A 19,926-nucleotide genomic window follows, 5' to 3' on the forward strand; every position below is an offset into this window, starting at 1 on the left:
GCCACTGTGGGAAAACTGGATGACAATTTGTCAAGTATAATTAAACATGGAATTATCATATAACCTAATGATTCCACTTCTAGGTACACAATCAAAAGTATAAAGAGGGAATTGAACAGATACTTATATACTCACGTTAAGAGTAGCATTATCACAGGTGAATAGATGAATGAAATGCAGTATATACTACAAAGCAATGCTATTCAACCTTGAAAAGGAAGGAGACTCTTGATATGCTAGAACATGGACAAACTTTGTTGTGGTGGGTTTTTTTATTTTTAATTTTTTTAATTTACTTTTTTTTTTAATTTTAATTTTTTTTAACAATATTTGCTTCCCCCCACCCCCTCAGGTTGAGTCCCCATAAAATTTCCTTCCCCAAGGCACCTGTGCACCATCACCACAGTCTCCTGTTCTCCCTCCCTCTCTCTGATCCCTCTCCCTCCTCCTCCCCTGCAGTATGTCTCTGATTTAGAATTGTCTGTTTTGCTTTGTTGTGTTTTATACTGTTATTATTTTTTTTACTATGATGTCTTATTTGGTTCCCCTATATTCCTGTTATTGTTACAGGGCAGTCCCGATACAAAACGGGGTGCCTGACTGTGGGTCCTCACCAGCGCGCTTAAAGGGACTTATTTATACTCTACTGCAGGCACACAAAAGGTTAATAAAAGGTTTATTTACAAGGGAAGGGCAAATGAGGAAATGTACAACTCAGGGAGAAAAGTGGGAGACAAAGTTTTAAATGCGTCCTACCTGATCTGCCGATCTGGAATCCCAAATGGCACTCTGAGAGCTGGCCGCCAGCCAGGAGGCGAGAGAGCGAGTGAGCGACCCCAAGGCCCAAGTGTCTGGTTTTTATACCAAACCTGGCTGCTTAACTCCACCCTCAGGTCCCAGCCACCCTCCCTTTGGTGGTGACAGGATTTGTCTTTCCCAATGTCTTGATGGCTTTGGTCTGGAGCGGGGGTGGGGTCCACAAAGCCTGTATGGGATTAGCTCAGGACATCATTTCCCCCTAACATTATAAGTGAAACCATCCGACATTTTTCTTTTTTCTTCTGGCTTATTTCACTGAGCATAATTCCTTCTAGCTCCATCCACTTTGCTGTGAATGGCATGAATTTATCTTTCTTGATTGCTGAGTAATATCCCATGGAGTATATGTACCACATCTTCTTGATCCAGTCATCTATTTTTGGGCATTTGGGTTGTTTCCTGGTTTTACCTATTGTAAATAGTGCTGCAATAAACATATGTGTACAGGTGTTCTTTTGAATCAATGCTTTTGTGTCCTTTGGGTAGATCCCCAGTAGTGGAACAGCCGGGTCGTATGGCAGCTCCATTTTTAGTAGACTGAGGAACCTCCAGACAGCTTTCCAGTTTGCACTCCCACCAGCAATGCAGGAGCTAGAACATGGACAAACTTTGAAGACATGCTAAGTGAAATAAACCAGTCAGGAAAAGACAGATATTGTGTGGGTCTAGTTACATGAAATTCCTAGACTACTCAAATTCAGACATAAATTAGAAAGGGGTTGCCAACAGCTAAGGGAAGGCAGAAATGGGGAGTTAGTTTCTAATGGATACAGTGTTTCAGCTGGAAAGACAAAAAAGCCCTGGAGATGGATGTTATTGATGGTTACACACAATAAAAGTGTACTTAATTCCACAGAACTTTACATTTAAAAGTTGTTAAAAACATGGATGGTGCTGGAAGGGATCATGCTCAGCGAAATAAGCCAGAAAGAAAAAGAAAAATACCGGATGGTCTCACTCATAGCAGGAATCTAGAAAACTTAAATAAGGGACCAGGAAAATGAATAACTATAAGAAAGTGAAAATCAAAATCAACAAAAAACTATGAACCAGAGACACTTTTTGGCGGGTGGGGGGGCGGGAGGGGAGGGATTGGGGTCAGAATGGGGGGGTAGCAATTGTATGGGGAATATAAAAATAAAATTTATTATTTAAAAAAATAAAAAATAAATAAAAGTTGTTAAAATGGCAAATTTTGGTGTGTGCATATATAATCCCATTTAAAAATCTTTATGTGCTCATTGTACAAAATTATTTTTTACTGTTAAAATCTTTTTTAAAAAATATTTATTTTCTTATGTTGTTAATTTATGGACAGTATTTTGACTTCTCCCCTCAGGTGTAGTTGCTACAATTCTCCCATCACCACAGTTTCTTGTGCTTTTCCCTCCCATTTTGATGCCTGTCCCATACATGCCCCTCCTGCCAGTTTGCAAGTTTGATGTGTTTCCTGATGCTTTGTTTGGTTTCTCTGTATTCCACATGTACGCAAAACCATCTCATATTTATCTTTATCCTTCTGACTTATTTCACTTAGCAAAATCCCTTTCAGTTCCAACCATGTTGCCATAAATGGCATGAGTTTGTCTTTTTTAATTGCTGAGTAACATTCCATTGTGTATGTATACCACATCTTTTGAATCTACTCATCTTTTGGGGGACATTTAGGTCGTTTTCATATCTTGGCCATTGTAAATAGTGCTACAATAAATATTATTATTATTATTACTTTTAAAGATTTTATTTATTTATGCATACAAGAACTGGGGTACAGGCCAGAGGTGTGGGGGGGGTGAGATGATTCACCAGAGTGGGGAACAGAAGAGGCAGAATGACTGAAATACATTCCTGAGGGGATCAGCCAGTGAGACAGGAGACATCTTCTGTGCCATGTGGGTAGCTCCCTGGCCAGCAGGGATCGAACTTGTGCTGCAATTGCTGTGGATTGCTTCATAGTGCTATGCTCAACCCCTTGCGCCACCAGGGAGGACTTAATATTATTTTTTAAGCAAAAAGTATCAAGTAGGCAAAATGCTATGATCCACAGGTCACCATGAAATCTCTCCTAACTTAGAAGGACTCTACACATAACATTGGCTCTTTCTGTCTAGTTTTAAGTGCTTTGTGGTAGAAGAAAGGACCTATACTTTCCAACCCTTGCATTTCTCTCTGTGTTCCCTAACTACATTCCTAACCACAAACTCCCTCTAAGAGAAGCACCCATCACTCAAGCTCGGCAGATTTACTGCTATAACCATATACAATATAATAAACTACAATCCTACTAATGGTACTATATAGAGAACAAACTACTCTGTGAATAAGGGGAGAGGAGAAGGATGAGAAGTTGAAATCTGCTGGTGGAAAAGAATGATTAATGATCTTGAGCATCTTTTCACATGCTTATTTGACATCTGTACACCTTTCTTGAAGAAATACCTATTCAAATCTTTTGCCCACTTTTTAAATGGATTGTCTACTATACTGTTGAATTTCAAGGATTGGTACATATTGTAGATCTAATTCCCTCATCAGATATAGGGTTTGTAAATATCTTCTGCCATTCTGTAGGTTATTCTTTTCACTTTTTTGATGGTATCCTTTAAAACACAAGTTTATACTTTTATAAAATTGTATTGTTATTGAGATGTTAGTTTACAACACTGTATATGATTTAAGGTTGTTTCTAAGCTTGGCTATTATAAATACAGCAATGAGCACAGCAGTGCTCATATTCTTTTGAATTAGTGTTTTTGTATTCTTCAGATACCTAGGAGTAGAAGTGCTGGATTATATGGTAGTCTATTTGTAATAGTCTGAGAAGTCTCCAAACTCTTCCACAGAAGCTGAAATAGTCAGCCCCTGTAAAAGTTTTTAATTTTGATAAAATGTACTTCATTTGTATTTTCTTCAGTTGCTTGTGCTTTAGGGGCCATTATCTAAGAAACAACTACCTAATGGAGTCACAATTTATTCCTGTTTTCTTCTTAGAGTTTTATAGTTAAAGCTCTTAAATTTGGGTCTTTTATATATTTTGAACTAGTTTTTGCATGTAGGATGACATAGGTCTCAGTTCATACATATATATGTGAATATTTAGTTGTCCCAGACCATTTGTGGAAATGATAATTCTTGACCCATTGAAATGTCTTGACATCCTTGTCAAAAAACTTTGTCAACTGACAGAAATGTAAGGGTTTATTTCTAGACTCTTAATTCTATTTTATTGATACCTTTATGCTGTTATCTATACTCCTGATTACTGTCATTTTATTAGAAAATATGAAACCTTTGACTTTGCTATTTTTCACAAAAAATTTGGCTATTCAAGGTTCTTTGCATTTCTGTGTAAGTTTTAGGATCAGCTCATAAATTTCTACCCAAAAAGCCTGCTGATATTTTGAAAGGGATTGCATTCAATTGTGGAGTATTGATAATGACTTTAGGTTTTCCAAAAAGTGAAAGTGGGATATCTTTATATTTATGTAGGCATTTTTAAGTTTTTCTCAGTGATGAAAGATTTTACTGTGTGAAAGATTTACACTTATTTTGATAAATTAATTCCTAAGTATTTCATTCATTTTGATTCCCAAATAAATGGAACTGTTTTCTCAATTGATTTTTATGTATTGACTTTATATTCTACCTCTTTGCTGACCTCATGCATTAACTTTATTTTTATTTTTTTTTTAATAGAGGCATGTTTTATTTATTTATTTGTTTGTTTGTTTTTTTGTTTATACATGCACTGGGTACAGTCAGAAGCGCGGGAGGGTGAGAGAATTCACCAGAGCCAGAGCAGGGAGCAGAGCAGGCAGAAGGACTGAAGTACACTGCTGAGGGGAGCAGCGGGCGGCAGGAGAGGTCTGCGCGCCATGTGGGACCCTCCTCCGGTGGCCGGGGAGCAGCTGAGGATCGAACCGGCGCCGCAGAGGCTGTGGGCAGCTTCGCAACCCAGCACTCAACCGCTGCGCCACCGGGGAGGCCCTCATGCATTAACTTTAAATACTTTTTGTAAACTTTTTTTTTTTAAAGCCAATTGCAAAATTGCTGGCAGATTAATTAGCCAAGAGTCACTTTATGCTGTGGTTAAAGTTTAGAACTCTCCAAACTCTTTTCCACAGAAGCTAGAAAACTCAGCCCTGTAAAAAGTTTTCTAATTTTGATAAAATGCAATTCATTTGTATTTTCTTAGGTTGCTCATGCTCTAGAGGCCATTATCTAAGAAAAGACTGCCTAATCCAAAATTACAATTTATTATTGTTTTTCTTCTAAGAGTTCCATAGTTAATAACTCTTTGACATAATAGTCAAAAATTGATAGTCACTATTGTCCTTGAAAATCTCTTTAACAAGTTGTAAAATAGAACAAAGCTATGTCAACATAAACCTTCTTAATGATATATATTAATAATAATAATAATAATAATAATGAGAAAAGAAACAGATTCAAGTCTTCTATTCCACATTCACTCCAGTACTCAGAACCTGAGTTCTCTTCTGCTTATTTATCAAATAGGTTTAACAGACATTGATAAATATATTTGCTATGATTCCACTATAGTCATTTAGGGGGAAAATGACATCCTTTTTCAAGTTAAGCTATTTTTACTTACTTTTCTATCTTCCTAACATTAATCCACTATTAACGATATCCTTTTCTTTCACTTGGATATTCAAATAAACAATAGCTGCTGTCCCAGAAAGTCAAGGCAGAAAAAAACCACTTTTTAGATTTTGCATTAACACCTCTGAGAGAATTAAAATCCTTACTAGAAAGCCAACACTTACCAGGGACTCTCTGGTGGTGCAAGGGGTTAAGACTCATCACCATCAACCTATCACCATCAACCAGCCACTGCAGCAAGATTTTGATGCCCAGCCAGGGAGCTGACCCACATGGCGCAGCAGACCTCTCCTGTCTCGCTCTCCACTCCCCTCAGCAGTGTACTTCAGTGGATCCGCTTGTTCTGCTCCCCACTCTGTCTCTGATGAATTCTCTCACCATCCCCACTCTAGCACCTCTGGCATACACCCCAGTTCTTGTATGCATAAATAAATAAAAATAAATCTTTAAAGAAAGAAAAGAAAGCCAACACTTACCAAACCTCTCCTGCACCATAAGGGCCACCTCTTTTCCCACATGAGTGCTCCCAGTGAATGACAGCAGGTTCACCCGCTCATCTTTGGCCATTGTTTTGCTGCAGGGAAACAGACACCATCACCCAAGCAGAGAAATCCAGCAATGGCACCACCCAATGCTTCCCTGCCAGAAAACCTGACCCAAGTCCTTGTCAGAAAAGGCAAGATCAAAGCTACAGGAAGCCTATCCTAGGAGTACACGGGAAGGTCTTCAAAAATTGAAGTTGACTTTTCAGGAGTAGACCCATGCAGCAGAATAGGTTTTAAAGTTAACCTATTGTATGAACTGACATTGTTAAAGAAGAAAATCTTTCATATACTGAAGGGGATGAGTAGATAATAGGACCTTAGTATTTCCTTGATGAGTATCCCAGTTATTTTTGCACACTCCTAAAACTACTAATTCCTTTAAAAAATGACAACATCCTAAGTACTACTCGTAGAAACGTACTTATAAAAGACTGTGCTAGGATTTCCAGTTGCTTCTACAGAATGTAGATCAGACATTATTGATTTGAAGTCCTTTGTTCATAGGTCAGTATTTCAAAGTACTGGATGAGGGCCAAACGGCACTGTCTAATGTTACAGCTGGAACAGTCTAATGAAATCACTCTGGTAGGGTTCTGTAGGTGCAGCCCAGCAAACATGAACACTGATGCTAAAGGTAGATATTGCTTAATGCAGTGCACCCTTATATGCTATTCTGCCTACCTGAGCTATTTCCAGACCAACATTGAAGGCCCAAAGTGCAAGAATACAGTGGGTCAAAGAATAGAATATTCAAGTTGTAATGACAAATGGATAATACTTTACTATGTACTCTCTCTGTGGGAGTTGTATTTTGTAATATTTCCTCATTTATATGAAAAAAGGAGTAACTTGATGCTTCATCGTGAGACTGCCCAATAAGTAGAGTACTAGAAGAAAGTGTTGCAAGAAGATTAATATTTTAACCACAACAGTATGGGTTTTAAGGCTAGATTCCTTTGAAACCTCACCCTATCAAAGACTAAGCCACATCAAGCTCTCATTATGGTTCAGAGCAATGACAATCATTTCCAATTTTAAGAAAGGCTGTACCATTATGCTACATCACACACAAGAACAAAGCCAGATGCACAAGGCCAAACATTGTGTAATTCCATTTATATGAAATGTCCCAAATAGACAAATCTATAGAGACAGAAATCAGGCTAGTGATTCCCAGGGGGAAGGGAGGAATTAGAAGGGACTGCTAATGGGTACAGGTTCCCTTTTGGGAACAAGAAAATGTTTTAGATTAACATTTCCACAACATTGTGGATGTTCTAAAATCATTGAGTTGTACATTTTAAAATGAAACATTTTATGGTATGTAAATTATATGGTGACTTTCAATAAAAGAGTAGTAAAAAAGATAAAAGAGAGAGGCTACATTCCTAGGGTTCCCTCTTTTGGTAAGCTGAAGAACCCAAACTCTAAGCTAGGTTTTCAGGAGGGAGCTAGATACCAGATTACTACCCCAGAGCTTTGCTTTGTTAATAGGCACCTGGCAAATCAAGAGTCAGGGAACCATGTACTGTTCTCCATTAAGAAAGTCTGTCATTTTAAGATACAAACCCTTTACAAATAGTAGCTCTGGGCAATTAAAAAGAAAAAAATGGTATGCTTTAACAGAGACTACACATTAATAAAGTGAAAAACCAAGAAGGTCCACAACGATTCCAAAGAACCATTCTCTTATCTGTATGAACTGATTTTAGTTATTCTAGTGAGTATGATTCTAGTGAATCAACCAGGAGTCCTTCAACAGAAAGATACCCTTAACATATGAACGTACCCAATATCTGCCCCACCACAAGTCAAAGAACAGATCGCACCAGGCAGTCTGTTGTCCTCCAGAACCTTGGCAATTATCCTGGAAAGGAAAGAGCAATTATTAAGTAAGGGAGCAATTTAATACCTGAGGATTTGGGAGAAAACTTGTAATAAATTCCAATGACCTAACGGTTAGTTCAAATGATCACTGTTTTCAAGTGTTTTCTGCCAAATTTTAGACATATCTGGTTGAAGATAATACTGATCACCGGTTTTCTGTGTTTTTTTTTGTGATCTCCTACTATAAATCCACTAAAAAGATAAAGAGATAAATAAGAAGGGATTAAGGGCCTCTCCGGTGGCGCAGCGGTTGAGCGCTGGGTTGCAAAGCTGCCCGCAGCCTCTGCAGCGCCGGTTTGATCCCCGGCTGCTCCGGAGGGTCCCACATGGTGCGCAGACCTCTCCTGCCTCCCACTGCTCCCCTCAGCAGTGTACTTCGGTCCTTCTGCCTGCTCTGCTCCCTGCTCTGGCTCTGGTGAATTCTCTCACCCTCCCGCACTTCTGACTGTACCCAGTCCATGCATAAACAAACAAACAAAACAAAATAAATAAATAAATAAATAAATAGAAACATGCCTCTATTTAAAAAAAAAAAAAAGAAGGGATTAAGCCTACAAAGATTAAGAAAATGAGGTGAGAAAAGGAGATTTCAACACATTTGTGCTAAGCAGAGCCAGTTAGAAGGGATAAAAGAGGAAATGGAAAGAGGTCCCCAAAACCCAGAGTGGACACTGAAGAGATGGGGCAAGATCTGCCTTCAGAAGACTAGAGAATGTGGGCCTCCCTGGTGGCACAAGGGGTTAAGACACAACCTATGAAGCTACCCGCAGCCACTGCAGCACAAGTTCGATCCCAGGCCAGGAGCAGCCCACATGGTGCAGCAGACCTCTCCTGACTCGACCTCTGCTCCCCTTAGCAGTGTATTTCAGTCAGTCTGCCTGTTCTGTTCCCCACTCTGTCTCTGGTGAATCCTCTCACCCCCGACACCTCTGCCCTGTAACCCTGTTGTTCTTGTATGCATAAATAAATAAATCTTAAAAAAAAAAAAAAAGACAACTAGAAAATCTCAGGTCTAAGGTCATCTGTCTTCACACCAAACCTCTTAGGATCAATGTCCTCCTAAAGCATTACAAGAAAAGCTTTTTCTTAATCAGTCTCCTACAACCTGTGCTGATAGTGAAAATAAGAAATACAGTCCAGTAACTTTTTCTTCACTTTAAAGTTTATATATATTTTTAAAAAATCATCTGATTCCAGTGAGCGATGTCAGCACCTTGGCAGTGTGAGTCACTGCTCTTTCCTCCCTCCTTCAACTGACAACTAATTGGACACATCAGACAAAAGTGCCTCTGTAAAATACACAAGGATATCTGAGAGATCCATCCATCTGAGGATGGGCTGGACCTCGAAGAATACAGAGCCAAGGGAAGGAGGGGGCACCTGACAGCATCCACTGCGACCTCACCAGCAGAAAACAGAAAATCAAAGAGGTGAGTAAAGGTGTGCCCAGGAACAGGGACTGCAGTTGGAGTGTCTAGCTGCTCTTCGGCAACACTTAGATTTCCAAAGAGTGACTTCCCTGACGGGAGGGAGGTAATGAAAAGTGAAGACAGATAAAGAGAACTGAAGGAATTCATTACTTGATGTCTGTACCAGGGTTTGAGCAAGAGGTAAGCCCAAAGGCCTCTGGGGCTCTCCACATGAGGTTCCCCCTCCCAGACCATGGACATGCTCAATGCTCCAAATGCACACACCTCCCCCTACCCTGTTGCAAAATCATTTTGTTTTTATAAAGTGAGTACTCCCAACTTTTGTGCTGTCAGTGATGTAAAGAAAACAAAACAAAACAAAACACTATGCTATAGCACCACCTTCTGGAAAAACAAAAAAGGGTTCTAATGGGGGCCTCCCTGGTGGCGCCAGGGGTTAAGCACCGCACTATGAAGCAATCTGCAGCCTCTGTAGCAAGGCCAGACAGGGAGCAAGCCTCATGGCACTGCAAACCTCTCCTGTCTCACCCACTGCTCCCCTCGGCAGTGTATTTCAGTCAGTCTGCCTGTTCTGTTCCCCGCTCTGTCTATGGTGAAGCCTCTCACCACCCCCGCATTTCTGGCCTGTGTCCCAGCTCTTGTATGCATAAATAAATAAATCTTTTTTTTTTAAAAAGGGTTCTAATGACCAACCTGTTTAACTTTTAGAAATTCAAAATAAACAAAGCCTACTTAAATAAGGTACTCACTTCTTCAAATGTGACACACTTCATCAAACACTGAGAAACCATGGTAACATTGTATCACAAAAAGAAAATGACACCTTTTCTGCAACTGAACCCAAAGACAGAATATTGAAATCTAACTGATGAATTCAAAATAGCTGTTATGAAGAAATTCAACAAGCTACCAGGAAACTCAGAAAACTGTGTGTCACTTAATAACAGGGGTACATTCTAAGAAATGCATCCTTAGACAATTTCATCACTTTGCAATCATCAAGTTTAATTATATAAACCTAGATGGCACAGTCCACTACACACATAGATTGTATGGGATGCTCTATCGGGACCACCATTTTGTATTGGGTCCATTGCTGACAAATATTGTTAAAAGCAATGTATGACTGTACACACTGGACTAGTATTCAGACTTGAAAAATGATAGCCTTCCCTTCGCAACAACATAGACGGACCTTGAGCATTTTATGCTAAATGAGTTAAGTCAGACAAAGAAAGACAGTCACATTTATATGTGTTATCTAAAAAAGTCAAACCTCCAAAGAACAGTAAAGCCGTGGCTTATGAGAGGCTCGGGGGGAGGGTGGGATAAGACTGATGTTTAAGAGACAAACTTGCAATGAATAATAAGTCATAGAGATCTAACACAGTTACAGTGAATATAAACAATAATATTATGCTATAAATATATGTGACAAATATCACAGCAGTGTCATATACTATATAAATGTAACAAAGTAACACTGTGCACTTTAAACATATACAATCATACATATATCAAATTTATTCAATAATTTTTTTTAATTGCCTGAGGAATCTCATAATTTTTTTTTAATTTTTATGACTATTGGTTTATGGAAATATAAAGCATTATAGACATTTACATCATGGTCTGGCTTCTACCTTCATCATTTTAATGCATTTTCAATTCTTTTATTTCTATTTAATATTTAATTTGAACACCACTGCCTTATAGGATACTGTTTCCTCAATAGCGCCTCTTCCTTTCAAGGAAACACTAACATACTACTCTTTTTCAGCCTACTCTTCAATTTCTAAGTCAGTGCTCCTAAGTGATCTTCTGACATTAAGGACACTCTTTCCCAGATACTCCGCCACAAGCTCTTTGTCAACAATTCTTCCATCAGAGAATACAAACCATGCAACCAAGGGAACATCCAGGGTGCACCATCACTCAACACGGAAGGCACCCACTGCTATACTTTACAAATTTCAAAGAGAGTGTTAGAAGAATCAGTACCATCCTTTCTAACAGTCTATTAGAGAAAAGCAATAAAAGTATTAGCTAGGTGGAATCAAAACCACTAGTTGAATAGTTACAAAACATAGCCCCTAAATTGCAAGGATATTTCCTTTCTGCTGTAGATACTTTAATTGTGCAAATGACAAAATGTTTCTAAGAGTTCAAATTTCTGAAGAATTAAATGAAATAGTTCTGCAAACTGCAAGACAATATTAAATGTTAGCACAATCACAGAGAAAGAGGTTATCCAAATTCCATGCTTAGATAAGTGACACTTTCAATTGAACTTAAAAATCCAGTGTCTCTCAATCACACTTTCCAAGATTATTCCATAGCAAGCAAAAACAAAGCCACACATACTTACTTTGTGACAGCTACACTAATGAGAGAAGTTGTTGGAGCTCCTTTCCTTTAGAGATTAAAAAGAGAAAGAAGAGCAATTTAATTTGGTAGAAATCATAAATATATTTTATTATCAAGCAGAAGCAAAAGTCTTTGTGGAAAAAAGGTCTGCACAATTAGCCAACTGAGTCTCGTAACAAATAGATATCTATTCTTCAAGCTTGGTGTCTCTGGGACCTAATAGACTATATAACACTTTGATGAACATAAAAAAGGGCACCAAACAATTCTGAACCTGCTTGCTGCACTGATCTAGGAACTGTTACATTAACCTCTGCCAATTATGGATAACAGATCAAAAAGAAATCTGTCAAAATGAAGTTTGATTGAAGGCCTAGAGAGACTGAGGAAACTATAAACAAGCAGCCTTTCTAGAGTAAAAGACTGGCAAATCTGTGCTCCTTTGGCATCAGAGAACCACATTATTAATCCTCCCAGTTCTGCCCTGAATTTTGTCGACATTCTGAGTACATCCAGTGGAAGAAGCCATTAGGATGAGTACAACACTAATGGGAGACTTCTTCCACTGAATGTGAAAGATGAAAACAAGCAAATATTTTGTCATGTATAAAATACATTTATTTCCAATTTAGTTCCTCAGTGAGAACATTGGTCAAGTGCCTCCGAAATCACTGGGAATTCATCATCAAATTTTTATTGGGGGGAAAAAAGGCAAACTTTAAAAAGAAGATAATGAAGGCCTCCCCTGGTGGCGCAGCGGTGCCCGCAGCCTCTGCAGCGCCGGTTCATTTCCTGGCTGCGGGCGAGGGTCCCACAAAAAAAAAAAAGAAGATATTGACTTTTCACAACTTTTTTCTTTCTGCTATTGTTAGCATAGTTTGTGTTGGAGGAATGCAGAACATATAGAAAGACTATATCTGGTGTTTGACCCCAGTTTCTGACACAGGGCCCCAAAATCTGTTGGAGTTTCTATAGTGATATAAATGTTGACATTTAACATCTAACAAGGTGACAGTTGGGGTCCCTAGATAGCTTCAGTGTGGGGGATGGTCACAGGCCACCAAAAAGACCAACCCTGAGATTAGAGGGTTGGTCAGAATGGCAGATGTCTGGGGACACTTGTGGCTTCCATCTGAAGATGAAGCATCCTTGAGGAGGATTGAGCCCTCAACCACAAGGAGACTAACCCCGTGGGTTGTGTCAGAAATGAGTTATAGGTCTCCTATCAGTGCTGGGAACGGCTGGGAGGACCAGGAGGACAAGGTTGCATCAAAAAAAAAAAAAAGGTTTGAGGGCCTCCCTGGTAGTGCAGGGGGTTAAGCACAGCACTATGAAGCAATTCTCAGCCTCTGCAGCACCAGTTAGATCCACAGTCAGCCAGGAAGCAGCCCACATGGCATAGCAGATCTCTCCTGTCTTGCCCGCTGCTCCCCTTGGCAGTGTATTTCAATCAGTCTGCCTGTTCTGTTCCCTACTCTGTCTCTGGTAAATCCTCTCACGCCCCTCCTCCTCCCTCCCCTCCTCCCTCCCCTCCCCACCGCACCTCTGGCCTGTACCCCAGCTCTTGTATGTATAAATAAATAAATCTTAAAAAAAAAAGTGTTGGGCCTTCCTAGTGGCACAACAGGTTAAGCACAGCAGTCTGAAGCTATCCGCAGCCTCTACAGCACAGGGAGCTGTAGAGCAGCAGACCTCTCCTGTCTCGCCCGCTGCTCTCCACAACAGTATATTTTACTCAGTCTGCCTGTTCTGTTTCCCACTCTGTCTCTGGTGACTCCTCTCAACCCCCACACCTCTGGCCTGTATCCCAGTTCTTATATGGCATCTGGATTGCCATATAAGGTGCATTGGCACATGTGGCAAATCCAGATGCCACATAAGAACTGGGATACAGTTCTTATATGCATAAGTAAATCAATCTTTAAAAAAATGTTAGCAATGGCAAAATACATAGCAATTAAGAATCAGCATTTTACAACAGGTTTGACTTCATATGTTAAATGAAAGAAAAGCAATAGAAAACATTTCTATCCATTTAAAATAGCTTGAGAAGCACTGGCTACTTTTATCATGTTACTACTGGATAAGAACATGAGTTAGTCTCACCAAAGGCAGACATTCCCACAGATCATGGCGATGGCATTGTTCCAGCCATACACGGCCACAGGGAAGTTGAATGCCGTGATGATTCCAACCAGGCCTACGGGATTCCATTGTTCAATGAGTGCATGGCCAGGTCCTGAAAACAGAAGGTGTGGGACATGGTTGACTGTGAACTTACTGCAGGTCAATTTAAAAAGAACAAAGGTGCATTGGCACATGTGGCAAATCCAGATGCCTAGAACAGGGATCACTTTACATGGCTGTAGGATAGTAGCACATTAATTAGCATGCAACAAAACCTGTTAAGACACATCCCTTGAAGCCATCACAACATTCACCGTGCCTCTAATCCTCATAGGAACTCTTTGCGGCAGTGACACATACTACTCCTATATGGGAGACCAAGAAACTTCAGAGGTGCCCTATCTGCCTTAGGGCATGTGATCCCAAAGGGCAGAGCCTGACCAGAACACAGGAGTCCTAACTCTCAGAACTCCCAAGTTCTTCATGTTCCTGAGGGGAACAGTGGGTGAGACAGGAGAAGTCTGCTGTGCCATGTGGGTCAGCTCCCTGGGTAGGGATTGAACTCATGTCTCAGTGGCTGGCGATAGTGCTGTGTCTTTAATCCCTGTGCTACCAGGGAGGCACTTATTTATTTATTTCTTACAAGTAGTACTAAATATAAGGCTCTATGGATTATTTCCAAATTGTCAAAAGTCCATAAAAAACTGTATCACCCATGGAAGTACCAACACCTAATTTTACCTTTAATAATAATTAAAAAAATCAGAAAGCTTCTTGATCTGATGCTTTCACCTGGTCTAACTGGCATTTCTCAAAGTGACTAATGATATTTTTAAATATTTATGCACTACTTGGGCCTCCCTGGTGGCACAAGGGGTTAAGTCTCAGCACTATGGGGCTATCAGCAGCCACTGCAGCATGCGTTTGATTCCCACTCAGAGAGCTAAGCCACATGCGCAGCAGACCTCTCCTGTCTCAACCACTGCTCCTCGAAACAGTGTATTTCAGTAGATCTGCCTGATCTGCTTCCCACTGTCTCTGGTGAATCCTCTCACCCCCCACACCTCTGGCCTGTACCCCAGCTCTTGGATGCATAAATAAAATAAACCTTAAAAAAAAAAATTATTTACTATTTACAATTCCTCATTTGCAAATGGTTTATAGCCATAGCATTTTTGTTTGTCTGGAGCACCCTGTACAACACTCAGCTTAGCTGACTTCACTGCTTACTTTCAGAAGGCAAGATGGGTCCCCCAATCATCCGTGATAAGCCAACAGCATAATCACAAATATCCACATACTCTTGAACTTCTCCTACACCTTCCACCAAGATCTTTCCCATCTCCAAAGACACCTAAAATACAAAAAAGTCAAGTAGTATTTTTCCAACAGAATTCATGTTTTAAACAATTAAGTTGATGGGGGGAGCTAAATCGGAGGGGGGGACAAAATGGTTTGTGAAACTAATAAATTTCAGTTTGTTCATATTTTTCTAAAGAATTTTTAAACCTAGGGCCTCCCCGGTGGCGCAAGGGGTTAAGATGCAACCTATGAAGCTATCCGCAGCCACTGCAGCAGAAGTTTGATCCCCAGCCAGGGAGCTACCCACATGGCGCAGCAGACCTCTCCTGACTCTCCCACTGCTGCCCTGAGAAGTGTATTTCAGTCAGAGCTCCCATTCTGCTCCCCACTCTGTCTCTGGTGAATGTTCTCACCCTCCACACCTCTGGCCTGTACCCCAGTTCTTGTGTGCATAAATAAATGAATCTTTAAAAAAAAGAATTTTTAAACCTAAAAATTGTTTTCACTTTTTCCTACCCATCCTGTTATTCTTTCTTTTACAGATTTTTAAAATGTGTAAGTTGTTCTTCTTAAAAATCACAATCTTAGGCACAGAAATGCATGATAGCCTTATTCACCAAAGGGTTATATATTTACTGCAAAAATACTTTACCAAGCTTCCTAGCACTTGAATCTTTTCCCTCAAGGCATCACCGATCTGTCTCACTACTTCTCCTCGCTTTGGAGCAGGAATCTAAAGAAAAAAAAGAATGTCAGAGTCAGTGTAAACTTGTATCTGTAACACAGTATTAGAAAAATGAGCTGTAAAAGGATATCATAACTGAAAGGTCATCTGCAGAATGGCAAAGCTAGAACCTTTCACAAGAATTTTACTTCAGTGCAGTGGGAAGCCTATAATGTTTTAAAGGAGCAAAATGAGACCACTTAACCTTCACCTTAAAATACTGTCTGATGGGTAAAGAAAATTGAAGGGAATAACAAGCTTAAAATAAATGAAAGGAGAAAGCATAGAAGCAGGGAGACTAACCAAGAACATATTATTGCTGCTGAGGCAAAAGATTACGGTGGCTGGGCCGCCCTGGTGGCACAAGGAGTTAACACATAAGCTATGAAGCTGTCCACAGCCACTGCAGCATGAGTTTGATCCCCAGGCAGGGAGCAACCCACATGGCACAGCAGACCTCTCCTGACTCACCCACTGCTCCCCTCAGGAGTGTATTTCCATCAATCTGCCTGTTCTGTTCCCCACTCTGTCTCTGGTGAACTTTCTCACCTCCCGCACCTCCGGCCTGTACCCCAATTCTTGCGTGCATAAATAAATCTTTAAAAAAAAAAAGATTATGGTGGCTTAGTTGTAAGATGGAAGCAAAGGAGACAAGTCAATTCAAGATCCTTTTTGTCCCCATCACCACCTCAGAGAACAGGCCCATTCCCTTTCATTGAACCTTCAACTCCTAGTTTATAGCCAGTCACCTACACACTTCCTTACAGAGAAGGCCATCACAGCTTGAGTGCGCTCAAGGTTCCTCTTTAGTCTCTTCTCCATGTCTTGGGATACTTCCCTCAACACCCATGGTTCCTGGAGTGTAACTTGGCATTCTAATAACATTAAAACCATTCCTATCCTTTGATAGTACAGTCTTCACTTTTGGAAACTGAACATATATAAAAGTATGCAAAATTATATTCATTGCAGTGCTGTTTATTCTAGAGAAAAAAAACAAGAATTAATTAAATGTCCATTAGCACATGGTTGGCTAATGATGGAATAGTCATAAAATGGAACACTTAACACTAAATAGAATAAGATAGAGATAGAAGGGGAAAGATTTGAAGAGACAGAATAGCAAATGGCAAAATAATATATATGGCAAGTCAATTTTTGCTTTAATTTGAAGGAATATACAAGATGTTAACAGTGGTACTTTTATGGGGGGGGTGGAATTATAAAGACTTTCATTTGCATGTTTTACATATCTGCTTTAAAGATTTATTTTATTTATTTATGCATACAAGAGCTGGGGAGTAGGCCAGAAGTGTAGGGGTTGAAGGTGGGGAGAGGTTTCACCAGAGACAGAGTGGGGAGCAGAACAGGCAGACTGACTGAAATACACTGCTAAGGGGAGCAGCAGGAGAGATAGGAGAGGTCTGCTGCACCCATGTGTGTCACCTCCCTGGCTGGCCAGGGATCAAACTCATGCTACAGTGGCTGTGGATAGCTTCATAGTGCTGCAAATGGGGTTTGGGGTAGGGAAAGAATTCACAAGGCATTTTAAAGATCAGTCTAGTTATAGAGTACAAATTGAATTGGAATGAGATAAGATTCAGGCAGGAAGACCATTAGGCCAGATGAGCTTGATGGCTGTCTAAACTATAAAAATTGAAATTAAAAAATGATGCAATTTTAAATGTTCAAGACTTGGTATTTGACAACAGACGCATTTCTCAACCTTGACTTTATTTCAGTTATGGAACTGTCATATTAGATTTCATCCTACATGACTTACACCTGGAATCTTATTTTTTTAGCTTCTCACATGATTAATACGAGCAACAAGAGTTGCAACCAGGATTACGTTTGGAACAAAGTTAATAAGGGGGAGATAGGAGAACAGGAGTGTCACAATTCTTGTGTGAGCTTGACCAGTCCCAGCATGACAGGGTCTCAGTAACTTTAGACCTTCTCAAAGTGGGCAATACGAATCCTCATTCCTCCACACTTCACCTGTAAAGCCACAGTTAGGATGAGCATCAAATACTGCCATGAGGAGGGAACTGTGAGTATTGAGGTAAGTATTAGCTAAACCTTTGGAGGAACTAATACAAAGATAGCCATGTTGACAGCAAGTATTTCTTTACTCAGTGAGAAACCACCAGCTGTTCACGGTACCCTGTCCTCAAGAAAAAGGAAACTGAGGAGGTCCTGGATGACTTTGGACGTCCACACTGCCTAGGAGCGGTGACTTCGATCGGCCTTACAGGCTTGTTCTCATCTTCCCGGCCCAAGGCCTCTCCTGCAGCCATGCTCCACCAGATCTTCAGTCAGGCCAGGAAGCACCCTAGCTTGATCCCAGTCTTCGTATTTATTGGAGCGGGAGGTATTGGTGCAGCGCTCTATGTCATGTGTCTGGCTTTGTTCAATCCAGATGTCAGTTGGGACAGAAAGAATAACCCAGAACCCTGGAACAAATTGGGCCCCAATGATCAATACAAGTTCTATTCAGTGAATGTAGATTACAGCAAACTGAAGAAAGAAGGTCCAGACTTCTAAACAAAATATTTCACTATAAAGCTGCTTAAAATGAAGGTCTTCCAGAAGCCGTCCGCACAATTTTCCACTTAACCAGGAAATACTTCCCTCTAAATGCACAAAATCGTGTTGGTGTATTCTGTAGGGGTTTACACTGATTAATAAATATATCTGAAACTTAAAAAAAAAAAAAAAAGGAAACTGGCTCTTCCTCACCAGAGATGGAGAAAAAAATGAGGACATACAGGCTATGGAGCAGATAAAGTAGCATTCTGAACTAAAACCAGTTGATGAAAGTAAGCAGGCTGACTCAGTATTCCTAACCAAGTTCTCTGTGGTTAATTTCAGTTATAAAAACATCTTGTTTTATAGATTCTCCTTCCATATTTTTATACTTTGCTTCCTTCCTCCCCTCCAACCCCCCCCCCCAAGAAAAATGTTCCCTTAAAAAGTCCCAGGCTTACCTCACATGAACTAAATGAAGGAAAGGTGTGCCCTCACACAGGCAAGACCAGTCAAAAGGATAAAGGCCAAGTAGAAGGGGCCATGACAGCATCAAGCACTGATCTGTTCTTGTTTCTGAGACTAGCAACATCTAAGTCACTGCTCAGAAAGCAGAAGCGCCAGAGGGGCTTAATGCAAATTCTAACAAGTGGGATCCCCAGCTGATATTACCACCACCCAGGGAAGCACCCTACTTCCATTCAGCATTCCCACTGTGTTGGAAATGATGTTAGCTGCAGAGGCTGAAATTGTGGGTAAGAGAGGACAGGCAAATGAGATCCTTAATATGAATACAGCAACAAGGACAAAAAGGATATCACAATATTAAAGAGAGACATCACAAAGTCAGATGCCACTCCACAGGATACAGACAAAGACAGGATTCAAGCAAACACAGGTTCAAATCAGGTAGACACTGAATTCACACATGACTTCATTTACCCTGAAATGCATACATATAAAGTTTCTAATCAAAAGTTTCATAAAAGGGCCTCCTTGATGGCTGAGGAGTTAAGTCTCAGGGTTAACACCACTACAGCCTGAGTTCCATCTCTGGCCAGGGAGCTAAACCCACAAAAGGCGCGGCAGACCTCTCCTGTCTGCTCCCCCTCAGCAGTGTATTTCAGTCAATCTGCCTCTTCTGCTCCCCACTCTGTCTCTGGTGAATCCTCTCTTCCCCACTCCTCCCCATACCTCTGGCCTACACCCCAGTTCTTCTACTAAATAAACAAAAATAAAATGTAAATTTCACAAGTTAAAAAATGTTTTTAAAAAAGTATACACCACGAATGAATCCTAATATAAAAATTGGACCTTAGTTATTAATAATGCATCTATATTGGCTTACCAATTGTGACAAATGTACCACACTAACATAGAAAGCTGGTAATAGGGGAAACCTGAAGTGTGATGGGGGGAAAAGGAACTTGATACTTTCTGCTGGTCTTTAAAGCCACCCCACACAGTCCCATTTTGGCACATTAATTATTTTGAGCTGATGGCAACCAAGGCAATATAGGAAAAGCTTTTTACAATCCCTTAAACCACCTAAAAGAACTTAGAAAGGGGG

At 40.2% G+C, this 19,926-nt stretch overlaps 2 protein-coding genes across 3 annotated transcripts in view; one reads left to right on the forward strand and one right to left on the reverse strand.

Annotated features, from left to right (window-relative positions):
- Window positions 1-19,926, reverse strand: part of ALDH7A1 (aldehyde dehydrogenase 7 family member A1) — a gene marked incomplete at both ends in the record, with an annotated part of 37,439 nt that overhangs the window by 12,454 nt on the left and 5,059 nt on the right. For both annotated transcript variants that reach the window (XM_084252126.1, XM_084252125.1), the window contains 6 exons: window positions 5,922-6,019; window positions 7,780-7,857; window positions 11,676-11,720; window positions 13,781-13,913; window positions 15,032-15,155; window positions 15,756-15,836. In XM_084252126.1, the coding sequence (XP_084108252.1) occupies window positions 5,922-6,019; window positions 7,780-7,857; window positions 11,676-11,720; window positions 13,781-13,913; window positions 15,032-15,155; window positions 15,756-15,836 (559 nt within the window). The remainder of the gene's footprint in view (window positions 1-5,921; window positions 6,020-7,779; window positions 7,858-11,675; window positions 11,721-13,780; window positions 13,914-15,031; window positions 15,156-15,755; window positions 15,837-19,926) is intronic.
- On the forward strand, window positions 18,126-18,760 carry LOC311182704 (cytochrome c oxidase subunit NDUFA4-like; the record flags this gene model as incomplete). Its single annotated transcript, XM_084251728.1, has 1 exon — window positions 18,126-18,760. The coding sequence occupies one exon, from the start codon at window positions 18,126-18,128 to the stop codon at window positions 18,372-18,374; it is 249 nt and encodes an 82-aa protein (XP_084107854.1). The 3' UTR covers window positions 18,375-18,760.

Source organism: Talpa europaea (genome assembly GCF_964194135.1).
Source record: "Talpa europaea genome assembly, chromosome: 13".
Classification (NCBI taxonomy): domain Eukaryota; kingdom Metazoa; phylum Chordata; class Mammalia; order Eulipotyphla; family Talpidae; genus Talpa; species Talpa europaea.